Below are 15,752 nucleotides of genomic sequence, written 5' to 3'. Positions count from 1 at the left end.
GCAGGATTTGTACATAATATTTTATTTGAAATTTGTATTTTCTTTGTCTGTATGCGAGAGCTATTCAATTCAAAAAGTAATAGAGGTTTTGAAATAAAAAATTAACCAGCAGAAATAGGAACATTTTATTATATACATTTAAAGGCTACACTCAGGCTATTTTTCAAAGTAATCCTCATTTAAATTGAGACATTTATCATAACATGACACAAGTTTTTCGATTCCAGCTTTGTATAAATCTGCTGCCTGAGATCTTAACCACTGATTAATGCCAGTGTGAAGTCCAGCGTCACCATCGAAGCGCTGCGTTGCGAACCAGGTCTTCATCACTAGAAGGAGGTTGTAGTCGCTTGGTGCCAGATCTTGGCTATAAGACGAATGATCACAAATTTCCCAATCAAAATCATCTACGATTTGTTGTATATGAATGGCTGTATGGGGATGTGCATTGTCGTGGAAAAACAAAATTATTGAGCTTGTTTTATATAGCTCGCCATAGCTTCTGCAATATTTCACAGTACCTCTCTGCATTGATTGTTGATCCTCATTCATGGAAATCAACCAGAATCACACCCTTTGCATCCCAAAAAAGAGTTGCCATAATCTCTCTCGCTGACAGAGTTTAGAGACATTTTCTTGGTATTTTGGAGAATGTGTGTGCCCCCATTCCATATACTGCATTTTTGTTTCACAATTTACACGCTTTACCCATGTTTCATCACCAGTAACGAAACGATCGAGAATTTCATTACCATGTTTGTTATATTCATCAAGGAAAGTTAAAGATGTTAACAAGTCTTTGTTTTTTGTGATCTTTCTTGAGGATTTTTTTTTAACCCACCTGGTACAAATTGTGTGGTATCCAAACTTTAACATCCAAACTACAACAATAAAGTAAACTTCGTGAAATTTGTGGAAAATGTTCCGAGAGTTCAGTCATTAAAAAACAACAATTTTCTCGAACTTTGTCATTGACTTTCAACATCAAATCTTCGGTCATTAGGCTAGGCCGACTGCTATGACTATCGTCATGAAAATTGGTACTACCATTATCCCATTTCCGTACCCTTCACACAATTGGCAGTAGATTTCAATTGGTTTATGGTTTCTTGCCAACAAAAACCTTACCACTGAACGCACTTTACAAGTGGTGGGATTTTCAATTGCAGTACACATTTTAATTAATTTAAATAAATATAGATTTTGCTCAACTACAGCTTGATGCACACTGAATGTCAGAGTGTTTTGACACCAAGATGGTGTCTTCTAAGATCCTCGAGAAGATTGTTCTATCTAGAATCCTCGAACACCTAAATATCAACAATCTTCTCAGTGATAGACAACATGGTTTTGTAAAGGGTAGGTCCACTCTCACAGCCTTGGTGGATTTGTTTGAATTCATTGTGGATGGCATAGAAAATGGAGATAGTGTTGTGGGCATTTTTGTTGACATGAGCAAGGCCTTTGATTGTTTAAGCCATGACATGATTGTGACAAAATTACACCATTTTGGTATCCGAGATACGGCACTGTGTTGGTTTCGATCTTATCTTTCTAACAGAAACCAAGTGGTTGAAATAGCTCAATCCATCAGAGGCATCAGATCCAGATCCAGATCAGACTCTCAGTCCATGGTGAGGGGGGTTCCTCAGGGCTCGGTCTTGGGCCCACTCTTGTTTGTGCTGTCCACCAATGACCTGCCTTCAGTGATGGAGCCTTATTGTAGGGCCATCATGTACGCGGACGACACCGTCCTACACACTTCTCAGAAGTCTGTTGAAAGCCTCGAAATAAACGCGTACATTGGTCTGAATTTGGCGGTGGACTACTGTACAAGGCATGATCTTGTGTTCAATGCTTCCAAGACCAAGCAGGTTACATTTGGCACCAAGAGGGATGAAGTCTCAAACCTTCCTGATATCGATGCTGTCACTTCAATTAAACATCTCGGATTACACTTGGATGGAGATCTTAAGTGGAATGAGCACATAGATGTTCTCTGTCAAAGGCTGTCCACAGCTGTCTTCGCCATTAAAAGAACATTATCTGTCAGCACAGAAGAGGCAGCTTTAACAGCCTACCATGCCCTTTTTGAGAGCCTCACATACTATGGAGTTTCGGTATGGGGTGGAACCTCTGCACATAACTTACAACTTATAACATAACTTTATCTAATTTTACAGAAGAGAGCCATCCGAACCATAAAAGGAATGAAAATGCAAGATAGTTGCCGGCCAGTCTTTAAACATCTGAAGTTATTAACCGTTGTAAATATATATATTTTCCAGTCTACAACACTAGCTTGTCTCCTAGGAATAAATAAGCGACATCAGGATGTTCACACACACTGCACCAGACATGGAACTGACTTCAACCTGCCGGTCCATCGCTTGAAGCTCTTTGAATCAAAACCTTCTTACGCAGGTGCAAAATTTTACAATGCCTTACCCGCATTCTTGAAGGTCTGGAAGTTTTTAGGAGGAAATTAAAATCGTGGTGGCTAGCAGATAGACCCTTCTACAGTGTCAATGAATTTTTAACTTGGAGAGAGTGACCATGGCAATTGGCAAGCAAATAGACTCTTTTCTATAAATAATGTAACCTACATGACGCCTGTTTCTATCTTGATGATAGCAAATAAAGATTTCTGTATTCTGTGTCTATAGCCCTGCCCACTGCCGCATCATTCAAAAACATTACTTTCTGGATAGCACTCATATATCAACGCCTGCATATTTGTATATTGTATTTACCTTTATGTTGAACCAACCTTGTGTATCGGTAAAATCTTGATTTTGTGCCAAAAGTTAGTGCACCATAGATCTCTGACCCCCAATACTAGACTGCAGTATGCCTTATAGTAGCAGTGTGTTGGTAATTGTTTCTCTATTTTTCCGAATTGGATACAAGTATTTCTCAAACGTCATAGAAGGAAAAATTATTAGGTATACACATTGAAATAGACAGAGATATAAACAAAGGAGTTTAAATATATGGTAGCGATGACTTGTTACCGAATTTCCGGTAGCAAAGAAATTTGCTAGGGCACTGCAGCTTCGTGGCATTTTCTGAAAATATATCTGGCGATGAAAAACTGTTACTGTTGCACTCGGCGTAAGTGTTAAAAACAGTATTACAGTTGTTTATATTTGGTTTGAAAATGGACTAAAGAATCGGAAATTTGAAAAAAAGGTTTAGAGTGCCCACCCTGATAATTTTGGACGTGTTATTTTACTACAAAAGTATAATTCACTAAGAGTTCATTCAACAGTGACCGAAGAAATGTATGGAGAAATTTTTAAGTGCTTAAGAGATGTCGTCAGGAGAAAACACTCTGAAAATGGGTGGGAAACAATTGGTTTTTGCTCCATGACAACGCTCCTGCACATTAGTCTTTGCTAGTACGTAATTATCTAGCCAAGAACAATGTTACCATTCTAGAATATCCACCCTGTTCTGACATGGTGGCAGCCAATTTCTTCCTGTTGCTGCGGGTTGAAACCATTGTTGAAGAAAAAACAATTTGCAGATTGGTGTCTGAGGCTGTCAAAGAATGGCAAAGAAAATAATTATCGCAAAATTATTCATAAAAGTGTTTTGAACAGCTGTATGAATGTTGGGGCAAGTGTGTTGTTGTAGGAGGAGAATATTTTAAGAGAAAATAAATATGCAAGTTTTTAACTTTTTCAATAAATAAATACGAGGTCTGTTCAAAAAGTATCCGACCGCCGACCAGTAGGCGGCCGCGGTGTAACCGACCGGCTCGAACCGGTTATTGGAGGGGAGGGGTGAGCCTACTCCTTCCCATATTAGGTATTGAAAACGATCTGGTCACACAGTGAGTCACAGCGCTCTGTTCCGTACAGTACTGCCGTGTGTGTGTGTCGCATTTCAATATGACTGAACATATTTGCATTAAATTTTGCCAAAAACTTGGCCATTCAGCATCAAAGACGATTAGTATTATACGGAAACTTTATTGTGACGTGTCTATGGGCGATACACAAATAAAAGAGTGGTTTAAGCGGTTTAAAAATGGCCGCATATCAGTGGAGAGTGATGACCGATCTGGCAGGCCTTCAACGGCCAGAAACGCTGAAAATGTTGAACGTGTTCATGCAGCAATTAATGAAAACCGTCGATTGACTGTCCGAGAGCTGGAAGAAAATTTAGGAATACCAAAATCGTCAGTTTGTAACATTTTATACGAAAATTAAAAAATGAACAGTGTTTCGGCAAAATTTGTTCTTCGGCTGCTGACAGAAGACCAAAAGAACTGTCGACTTGAAATCGCACAGGAAAATCTGGATTTGATAAAAAGTGAACCAGGGCTATTTAAAAAAGTTATTACTGGTGATGAGTCATGGGTTTATGGCTACGGCCCTGAAACAAAGGCTCAATCTTCACAGTGGCAAAGTCGCGAAGAGCAACGGCCGAAAAAAACAAGACAAAGTCGAAGCAATGTCAAGACAATGCTGACAGTTTTTTTTTACCAGGACGGCGTTGTTCATCAGGAATATGCTCCAAGAGGCCAGACAGTGAATAAGGAATATTATCTTAAGGTCCTAAGGCGGCTACGAGATGCAGTGCGAAGGAAACACCTGAACTGTGGACAAGCCGTGACTGGATCCTGCACCACGACAACCCGCCAGCTCATTCCTCAAATCTTATTCAGCGTTTTTTGGTGAAACACGACATCAACCAACTACGACAGCCTCCCTACAGTCCTGACAGCTCTTTGTGACTTCTGGCTATTTCCGAAATTAAAAATTCCTTTGAAAGAAAAAGATTTGACGAGGTTGAATAAATAAAACAAAATGCGACGCAGGACCTGTTAGCCATTCTGCAAAATGAATTTAAGGAGTGTTTCCGGAAGTGGGAGGAGTGTTGGAATAAGGTAGTGGCTTGTGGAGGGGAGTACTTTGAAGGAGACTAGTTTGCCGTTGCCGCGCCGAGTAACATCAGTTCATGCCAGACGTCAAGGTCGGATACTTTTTGGACACACCTCGTATAAACCAATTCCGGGAACTCATAGACTCTACCTTATCTATTGTTTGTCTATTGTAGTGTTGATATTGGTTTATTTTAAATTATTTATATTCTCAAAATCCTTTCTGCATGAAAAGGAAACAACTTATAAATTTGTTTTTTGCAATATTTTTATCAGGTTTAAAAAAATTGTTTGATCTAATAACACCTAATTATTGGAATAATGTACAACTCTTTGATTATTAACAGCCTAAAACCAACTGAGTAGAACAATTGGTACCAGTTATTGACTGAGCTTTAGCAAACCCTATCACTGTTGGGGCTGGAAAAATTTCATTTCTGTCTGTACGTTTGTCTATCTGTCTGTCCACACAATATCTTGAAAATAAACGGATCTATAGACTTAAAATTGTGCACGAAGCTTCATTTATATATAAGGAACAACATGTCAACTTCTTTTGTGCATCATATTCTTTCTGTGTATCTGTTCGTAGGTCATGTCATGTCGAGAATGAAATGAGCTGTAGATTTGAAATTTTGCATGCAACATCAGTGAAGCGTATTACGACATGTGGTCTAGCGTATTTCTACCTTTTTGTATAATTAATTTTATATTGGTATCTCTTATTTCTGTTGCAAGGATATGCAAGATAATATTTGTTTTGATAAATTAATTAAATTTTGATTTTAGGAAAGAAATATATAACAATATTTGACAAACTAAAGGACATTTGGATGTATGCAAGCCATGCTTTCAACATCTTCACTGTGGCTCTGTATTGAGTGATCTTTAGTAGTTTTACAACACAGCATACGCACTAAGGCATCTGCCGCAGACAACATGTCTATATGAAAATTAAATATCTATAAGGGGCTCATGGTTTACCATTAATAATTGAATTCATAAATGCCACCATATATTCTTTTAGCTCATAAATTAACCCTTTAACGAGTATAGGTGTTTGTTACAAAATAGTATTGACATTCCAGAACGTCATATTAAAAATCATGTGAAAATAGAACGTCAATGAATTATGACTTATATTACAAGTACTAGCTCTTATGTTTTTCCTCTATGGAAGAAGTCCGCCCATTGTTCCTAACCTTAAATAACTGAGCGCAGTTTCCCGCGTAAATACTGTCAGCTGCTTTCAACTACAGAGCGGCGATCACGGATTCCCGCGATTTCTACTGTCAACAGCAATTGGCGCTAACAACTTCTACAGTCGCATTCTGTTGCTACGCTGTGAACATTCACTTTGTGCAGTTTCTTCTACAATGATGAAATAGTGTAGTTTATTGTTCTCAAGTCAGTTTCCTTTTGTGTTGTGAAATGGATCCAGAACGTAACTTACATAGTGACGACATAAGAAGGGGGCTGACGAGTGGAGTGAAGGATTGTAATCAAACAAAACAATAAAAGTGGGTTTTGTGACTAGACTAAACCTCATCCGACAAATAATATTGGAAACACATCACACTCCAAGAGAAGGAAGGCTGGTAGTCGCAGCGCCGAAGGTCGTGCCGCCGTTAGCCGCTACCAGAGACCAAAATCCGCTCCGCCTGACCGGCAGACACTTCCCCCGCCCACTGCCGACGCCAGAAGGTCAGACACGAAAGACACAAAAGTGATGCTACGTCTGTTCTTATTCCTCAAGCAGAGAAAAGAAGAGGAAGGATACGACATTTGAAAGTAAAGAGTGTGGTTTGCCACTGCGTATACATCCATGTTTCGAGCACTTTCACACAAAAAACCAATTTTAGCCTTTGAGTTTTCTCAACAAAAGTAAATGTTAGCTTTTTATAGTAGTAATATCTGATTTTCGATAAAAAATAAAACAAAATTTTCTTACTATTTTGGGAGTGTATAATGTTTCACATCCTTACTCCTATGAACAAATGATGTAGTGACGTTCCAGAACGTCATTACTCCATAAAGGGAAATACATACTTTATTTCTGTACAAATGATTTAACCCATTAACCACTCAATAATCTCGTGCCTAACCTCCTTGTATAGATTCATTTAAATATGCAAAAAAATGAAAGGGATTAGCAAAACTCTCACAAAAAAAAAATAAATTTTATTGTTATTTGGTTCACTGAGATATTGTTTTTTAGCTAATTAAACAAGCTCTAATATACTGTAATTTATAAGCATATTAAGTATATAAATTGTTTTCATTCCCAAAATAAATTTTTTTGTAAATTTTGTGAGCAAGAAAATTTTTTAGTACAAAACACAGTTATAATCCATCATATTGGGTGTTGTTTTATAGAAAATTTTTTAATTCTTTACTTGGAAAATTTTATTTCAATCAGTTATCTTAATGTTTTTAATTTTTTTTAAACGTGACATTTGTGTTCTCCTTAAACATATCTTAGCAAACACGCAAAAAGCACAAGGTTATAGTTTTATACCTTGATTCTCATTGTTTTTCTAGGGTTAATACATATTTATATGTATAGTAAATATTCTTTAGTTTAATTTTAATACATACTTTATCAACTTTATTATTTGAGTCCATACTAATGTTTAAACAAACATTTAATTAATGTGTGTCATTATCACTGTACCGTCGTGATCAGCGCTTTGGTACCGCATCGGCAGTAACGAGACGGTTCTGTGGTAAGTGGTTAATGGGTTAACAACTTGGTTACTGGGTTAATAATAAATACATCAATACTATTTGTATATGTCAGAAAATTAGTTATTGCTACACCACATTATGTATCAGTATGATTGTTCAGTTACAGGTATCTGAATCACTCTGTTTGTACTAGAATTATTACTGTATAAGGAAATGCTTGGATATTATAAACAAGTTCAAAATGTGTAAATCAAATTTATACTAAAGTATTTTATGTTAAAAATTTAATTTAAAATATAAATTATGCGTTTTATGAGTAACATTTCAGAAAATGTAACATCATTAAACAACAGGTTATTAATTGTATATTGCTTGCTGCCAAGACACCTACAACCAATATTTTTGGTTTAGTTGTCGCGTCTGCCTCCTACAGATGCACTTATTTAGAACTCAGTGGTATTGACCTCCCACCCCACCCACCTTTCTTCCTCCTACTTTATTAACTAAAAGGCTTGTTTCTTAAAGTGAACCGTTTTTAAAGATTAAGCTAAATGGTTTGTTTGAAGTAATGAGTTTACATTGATTCATCATTAATTCTTTGTTTTCATAGTAACTTGAAAATAAATTCTACATTACATCCATGCACTGAGAATGCAATAATCTTTTCAGTAACTTGAATACCTCAAAAAGTTGAAATGTGTATTATTAATATTTGTGTTATTTTGGATTCCAAGTCATTTCAGTATTGAGGATATAGGGATATAGAAAATGAAATTGAAACTTCATTCAAGATTTATATACACACACTCACAGTCATCATTTAAATTTTAGTTTGATTGCTTTAAAACTTTAAAAATAATAAACATATTTTGGATTTTATAAATATGAAAGCCCAAATTGTAGCTCTGCTATTGCTATTTTCCCATTGTCATCATGATTACCCATAAAACCAATTTTATTTTTTATTTTATTTTACATTTCAACGGACATCTCCATTTTTACAGTTTTGAACAATAATTAAACAATGAAAGTAAACAACCACAGTGACAAATAGAGCAATAACGATTAATAAACTATTTAAGTGACGAAACAAATATAAACTATGAATGACAATAACGTAATTAATTATTAGTGTACCGTGATTTGAACTATGGAAAACAACGAACAATAACAGCAATAAATTAGCATGAAACAATGAGAATAAAACCATGAATAAACAAGAATTAACAAGACACAATATATAACAGCAATGAGAGACGTATAGGTAAAGTTTAAGAACGAGTGTCTTCCCTCATTGTGTAGTTACTCATGCAGATAACTCATGCAGACCGGCGATCTTCCTCTTGAGCACTGGTATACTGTCCACAAAAAAGTCAACGATGTCGGCGACGCTATTACCAGATAACTGAAGTCGGTACATCGTATTGTTTGCTGCGTGGTTGGTGCGATGTTGCTGCCTAGCGAACAGGTCTCTGGAGCGAGTGGCTGAAGGGGTCCTGAAGAGGGTAAAGATATTCACTATCGCTCAGCCAAATCCCATGGGATGACTTGCACCAACATTGAACTCAGTGTTGCTGATATAGAAAGGAAGCTACTGCGAAATGTCAAGTCCATAGGTTACTTTGTTTTTGAGATATTGTGTGGAGAGACAGACAGACAGAAATGAAATTTTTTCCAGTTTCTTCAGTAATAGATTACTGAAGAGAAGATTGTTGAAGTAATAAATAAACAAAATCTAAAAGACTATTTTAAAATATTTAGCTTTATAATTTAGTGATTAGATTGAAAGTTATGTGTTTCAAATGTAAAAATAATATTATTCAAAAGGTGTATTATTAATTTTTCATAAAAGTTTCACTTAAATTTTTACACTATAGGAGACCTTTAAGAAAAGCGAAAGCAAATGCAAAGACAAAGATTTAGTTTTTTTCATGTTTTTAATTATACACAAACTGTAATAACAGACACTATTCAATGTACACAACATTCAAAGCCCATTGATGACCATTGACTACTAAGAGATCCACTTTGTTTCTCTGTACTTCTGATTGTGTTATGGTAGTCAGGTGTGTTGGCATCACAAAAGCACTTCAAATAATCTAGTTTGATTAATAAGTACTTTGGTATGTTTTTACAAAACATAAAGATGGAAAGATGGCTATAGTGGGAAAGAGAGCTGTAGTGTTGCGTGTTAAGGGCTCAGGAATGTTTTGAAAACTTGATTCTTTGTGAATCGAATCAGGAAAAGTGTTTAGAAAATTGGTAAGGTACAGGTAATCAGGAGCTTTTAAAAAAGGTATTAAGATATAATTATATAGATTTACATTAAAAATCAAGAATTGTCTACATACAATGTAAATGAATTATAATCTTCAGTTAGGTGTTGTCTGTAAGAAATGACAAATTTCAGTATTAATTGAAATAATAATAATGTGAATAACGCTGTTGATACTAGTTATCATGTTTTTACAGTACACAACACATTGCGCTTGCATTAAGCAAATACATTGGACACGAGGTGCATGTAATTCTTTCACTTTGATAACATTTATGACCTTGTACTTTCCCCAACAACAGTTATACACTTTAACAGTGAAATAATTATACTCTTGATGATACAGACATACACTTTAACAGTGAAATAATTATACTCGTGATGACAAACAGACATACATTTAACAGTTAATTAATTATACTCTTGATGATACAGACATATACTTTAACAGTGAAGTACTACACTCTTGATGATACAGACATATACTTTAACAGTAAAATAATTATACTCTTGATGATACAGACATACACTTTAACAGTGAAATAATTATACTCGTGATGACAAACAGACATACATTTAACAGTTAATTAATTATACTCTTGATGATACAGACATATACTTTAACAGTGAAGTACTACACTCTTGATGATACAGACATATACTTTAACAGTGAAGTACTACACTCTTGATGATACAGACATATACTTTAACAGTAAAATAATTATACTCTTGATGATACAGACATACACTTTAACAGTGAAATAATTATACTCGTGATGACAAACAGACATACATTTAACAGTTAATTAATTATACTCTTGATGATACAGACATATACTTTAACAGTAAAATAATTATACTCTTGATGATACAGACATACTCTTTAACAGTGAAGTACTACACTCTTAAAGACACAGTTATAAACTTTAACAGTGAAATAATTATACTCTTGATGGTACAGATGTACACTTTAACAGTGAAGTATTATACTCTAGATGACACAGTTACAAACTTTAACAGAGAAGTACTATACTCTTTACGGTACACATGTACACTTTAACAGAGAAATACTAAACTTTTGATGACTCAGCTGTACAATTTAACAATGATTCCCTAACAACAGTTATACACTTTAACAGTGAAATAATTTTATACTCTTGATGATACAGACATACACTTTAACAGTGAAATAATTATACTCGTGATGACACACAGACATACATTTTTAACAAAGAAATAATTATACTCTTGATGATACAGACATACACTTCAATAGTGAAGTACTACACTCTTGATGATACAGACATACACTTTAACAGTGAAATAATTATACCCTTGATGATACAGACATACACTTTAATAGTGAAATAATTTTACTCTTGATGATATAGACATACTCTTTAACAGTGAAGTACTATACTCTTAAAGACACAGTTACAAACTTTAACAGAGAACACATACTATACTCTTTACGATACACATGTACACTTTAACAGAGAAATACTAAACTTTTGATGACTCAGCTGTTCAATTTAACAATGATTGATGTAACTATGCTCTTAATGACACACATATACATTTTATAACCATAAGTGCTGGCTTATTTCAGACCTGTATTCTGCTCTGGCTGTAATTTTTGGTCTCAAATATCCTTATGCACCAGCTAATTAAAAAAAACCATATTTTTTTTAACTTAAGATAGAGACATTACATAATTATAAAAATTTTCCTGTTATACAATGTTTCATTAGCAGGTTTTTTCACAAGAGGAATGTGGGGCAGGAAGGTTTTGGTGGGAGTGTATTATAATGAAAATGGTAATACGCTGAAACGCTTGCAATAGGAAAACAGCAGATAACAAATTCAAGGATCAGTGACACATTTGTTTACAATGCAGTAACAGAATGAGTGACTCATGACTCATGAGAGGTAGCAGACGGCGCATAGCGGGAGTGATGACGGAATAGTCTCTTCCCGGAACAGTCTCTTCTCTCACATCACCCACACCCTGACCCAATAACAAAAGCTACGTTTGTGCGAAGCCAATAGGCAAAGATGTCAGAATCACCTCATGCATCAAGCACGATGATATGATCTTCGATTTTACTGGTAAAACATGAGGAGTATACAGGGTGTTTCCTAAAGGTGTTCCAATATTGTAGTATTTTGTTCTAAACGTGAAAATGAGCAAAAAACTTCATATGATGGTATGTCTTAAAACTTTTAGTTTTCCGTCTATCTGTATGTATGTAATTTTTACCAAAAAAGTTATATCTTTTATACCAGTAAAGATAAAGTTATGAAACTTTGCAGTTGTGTTGGCCTTTCTTATGCCCATTTGAGAAAAAAATATGAACAAATTATCTTTACCCGTTTCAAAATGGCAGCCAATCATAAATTTTGATGTTAAATTCCGCAAAATCCATACCCTGTATGAAAATTTTACAAGAATATTACAATGTTGTAAACTTTATTCTAAATCTAACAGTGGTTGTTTCATTAAAATCGGATAACAAACAACTGATTAATACTACCAAACATAATACCATGTTTTACACATTACACAACAGGAAGTATAGTTTTCTAAACTGTTTTACTCTGAACAGCTGATTTAAAGTCAATGAGCTGATTAATGTGAACAGCTGTTTATTTAAGCTATTAAAAGTTATTTATGTTTCTGGCATGGTTTTCATTTTACTCATAACTAACCCTATTTCTTCTGTAATGTAAAAGTTGTTTTGTCTCCATTCCAATTACTTTAGTATAAAGTATTGTTTGTTTTAATTAGTAAGTGTTTATGATTTAGTTTCTTTTCATTAGCAACAGGAATGGCAAATAATGATATTACAAATTTTACCAACTGAGAATTAAACAACTTGTAATAGCTTAAATAAACAGCTGTTCACATTAATCAGCTCATTGACTTTAAATCAGCTGTTCAGAGTAAAACAGTTTAGAAAATTATAGTCTAAGAGCCCGCGACGCCCAGGCATTCGTTATTTCATAAAAGCTGACAACTTGTCAGTATACGAGTACTATACAGGTATAAACGTACCTCGAGTATGGAGCCTGGGTCGCGGTGGCTTCGGCAGGTAACAGGTAGTAAAGGTGAGTGAAATCACAGTTTAAATTCGTAATAGTGTAAAGCTCAGTTTTTATACATTTCAACATTAAACAACGATAGAAAGCTGCATGTGCGATGCCGGACACTTAGTATAGTTCCAACCCCCTGCCAGGCATCCCTAAAGTACGATTAATAAAAATAGTACTTTCGTCATATTATAAAACCTAATATTTATATATGTTATTAGGAGAACTATAAAAAGATGTTTTCTCAGTTCCCAGACACTTTCTATGGTTCCTTCATGCAGCCAGGCACCTCAAAAGTTACTCTAGGTGCGAGCGCAAGAGATATACATACAAGCGGGTGCGAGTGAGATAGTACGTAATGTCTACAGCGATCTTTTACTGCGCATCAGCTGTATATATAATATTATTATACGCATAACCGTTCACACTAATATGTATTGAAACAAACGTTCGGAGTATAAGACAGCTGATGCGTAAGGAACTCATATGTAAACAATTTGTGAACTGTTGCAGGAGAGCACATCAAGAACTGGAGATCCCGATATTTCCGTTTGCTGGAAGATGGATCTCTGATTGGCTACAAGAACAAACCAGATCTGCCATTGCCTGAGCCCCTAAACAACTTCACTGTGAAGGGGTGCCAGATCATGAGCACAGACCGTCCCAAGCCCTATACATTCATCATCAGGGGCCTTCAGTGGACTACAGTCATAGAGCGCACATTCCATGTCGAGTCTGATAAAGAAAGGTTTGTTGTCTGCAAATACTTTCACACCAAACACATTTTCTCACCAGTTTTTAATCAGTGTTCACATTATTCAGGATTGTGGATTACTTATAATTAATAAGTTCATCTTATATCCCATTGGAGTTTTATTGATATATTCGCAAAAAAGGAAAACTAAGATATTACGATCACACCAGTCTGAAAATCTTTACAGAGTGGGATGAAACTAGTGTCTTGGCGGCAGTACTAGCCGACAGTCTTTTTTGGTCTAACCGTTTTCTTATGCTATTCTACACAGTAGCTAATTATACAAATGTTTATTCCCTAATCACTTACAGACCATAAATATGATTTCCACCAACTACATAAAATTTATATTACTAAATAAGTCATGTAACGACAAATGTAATTAAACAATAAATCTTTTTTTTTGTAAAAAATTCTAAAATGTATTTCACTGACTGCTTTGGCTATTTTGCAGTTTTGAAACAAATAGTAAGCTACAGTGAATCAGCAAGAAATTATTATAACTGGAAAGAAACGGAGAAAACAAGCTACTACTACACTCGATTAGGTTTTCTGCACTACGTAAAAATGTTTCAACCATTATTTGTTAGTCGCGTTCAGGTGAATTATAACTCTCCAAACCATACAAGAAATATTGTTTAGTAGATCCTGGAGAGCGATTGGGGTTACTGCTGATGCCATAAGGCGTGTTCTCGAGAAACTTGCAAGGTTACTAGTCAAAGGATTGATTGATATTAAACTGAAAAATGTACATGTTTCACAGATGGGGAATAATAAAAACTATATGTCTAGATTAAAGAAACTTGTTTGAACATTTTGAAGAAGTTAGATAAGAAATCATACAGCACAGTTTTAAATAGTACAGATATTTGTGGTATTTGGCATCAGAGAAACTTAAATAAAAGTTTAAGATTTGTTACTGAACTCTTGTATAACAAGACAGGGCTAGGTAATTGATCATCAGGCAGACATGACAGATGTAAAGATTAAGGGTCGAAATGTCACAATTCCAGCTAAACAATGCACAAGTGGCATTAACACCATAGGGAAATTGGAATCTAGGTTTCAGTAATATTACTAAACAGTTATTTGTGCATAGAGAGGACTGGGTGGCTGCTATCCAAGGAGTGGCTGACCGTTTGGCAGACTCGTAGGATGTGGATATTAAGGGATCACATGGCACAGTCTACAGCAGTATGGAGACAGGGTATCGGCACCATAGGGAATTTGAATCCAAGTTTCAGTAATAGTACTAAACAGTTATGTGTGGTTAGAGAGGACTGGGTGGCTGCTATCCAAGGAGTGGCTGACCGTTTGGCAGACTCGGAGGATGTGGAGATGAAGGGACCTCATGGCACAGTCTCCAGCGGTACGGAGGCAAGTGGCATCGGCACTATGGAGGAACTGGAATCCAAGTTTTCCCTTCAAGGCACTTCGAGTAGTAAATCCACCGGCAAAAAGAAAGTGGTACGTTAACTTAATGTATTTTTCATGTTGATTCTATTTTAATAGCAAATTAATAGTAACATAGCTTTCTTGTTTATACTTTGCTGTTTTTTTTATTACAATGCGTAGCAGTGAAAATATATGAGTTAAGTGTAAAAGCGTACCCCATTCAGGATGTCCTGTTACTCTCTGGACAAAGGTATACCACGTTATTGCTCAGGTCAAGACAAACATATTTCACCATATGAACATGGGTCTCCGATGCTTTGCTTCCCATCTGTCTGTGTATGTTTTTATTAAAAAATTAATACCTCAAAAACCAATAAATTAAATTATATGAAATTTGGCTCAAATGTTTATGATAACAATGCCAGTTACTGAAAAAAATATCATGAAATTATTTTAGTATTTTCAAAATGGCGGCCATAAGAACTATTAAACTTTGAATATCTTAAAACCTTCAGTTTTTTTTCAGAACTACAAGAATAACAGTTTTTGGAGGATATTATCAAAAATCTAATGACACCATAATCATTTAAATCGAATAATAAATAATTGATTTAGAGCAGGTTTACTGTGACAAGACATGGCCCCCTTTGCTATTCGTT

General features: G+C 35.2%; 1 protein-coding gene across 4 annotated transcripts in view; it reads left to right on the top strand.

Moving 5' to 3' along the window:
- The window catches only part of LOC124356773 (RAC serine/threonine-protein kinase), a 52,129-nt gene that overhangs the window by 6,667 nt on the left and 29,710 nt on the right, over positions 1 to 15,752 (top strand). For all 4 annotated transcript variants that reach the window (XM_046807966.1, XM_046807965.1, XM_046807968.1 and 1 more), the window contains exons 3-4: positions 13,458 to 13,692; positions 14,973 to 15,165. In XM_046807966.1, coding sequence (XP_046663922.1) covers positions 13,458 to 13,692; positions 14,973 to 15,165 — 428 coding nt within the window. The remainder of the gene's footprint in view (positions 1 to 13,457; positions 13,693 to 14,972; positions 15,166 to 15,752) is intronic.

This window comes from Homalodisca vitripennis, chromosome 3, assembly GCF_021130785.1.
Source record: "Homalodisca vitripennis isolate AUS2020 chromosome 3, UT_GWSS_2.1, whole genome shotgun sequence".
Taxonomy (NCBI): domain Eukaryota; kingdom Metazoa; phylum Arthropoda; class Insecta; order Hemiptera; family Cicadellidae; genus Homalodisca; species Homalodisca vitripennis.
This window is presented reverse-complemented; position numbering and strand designations above follow the sequence as displayed.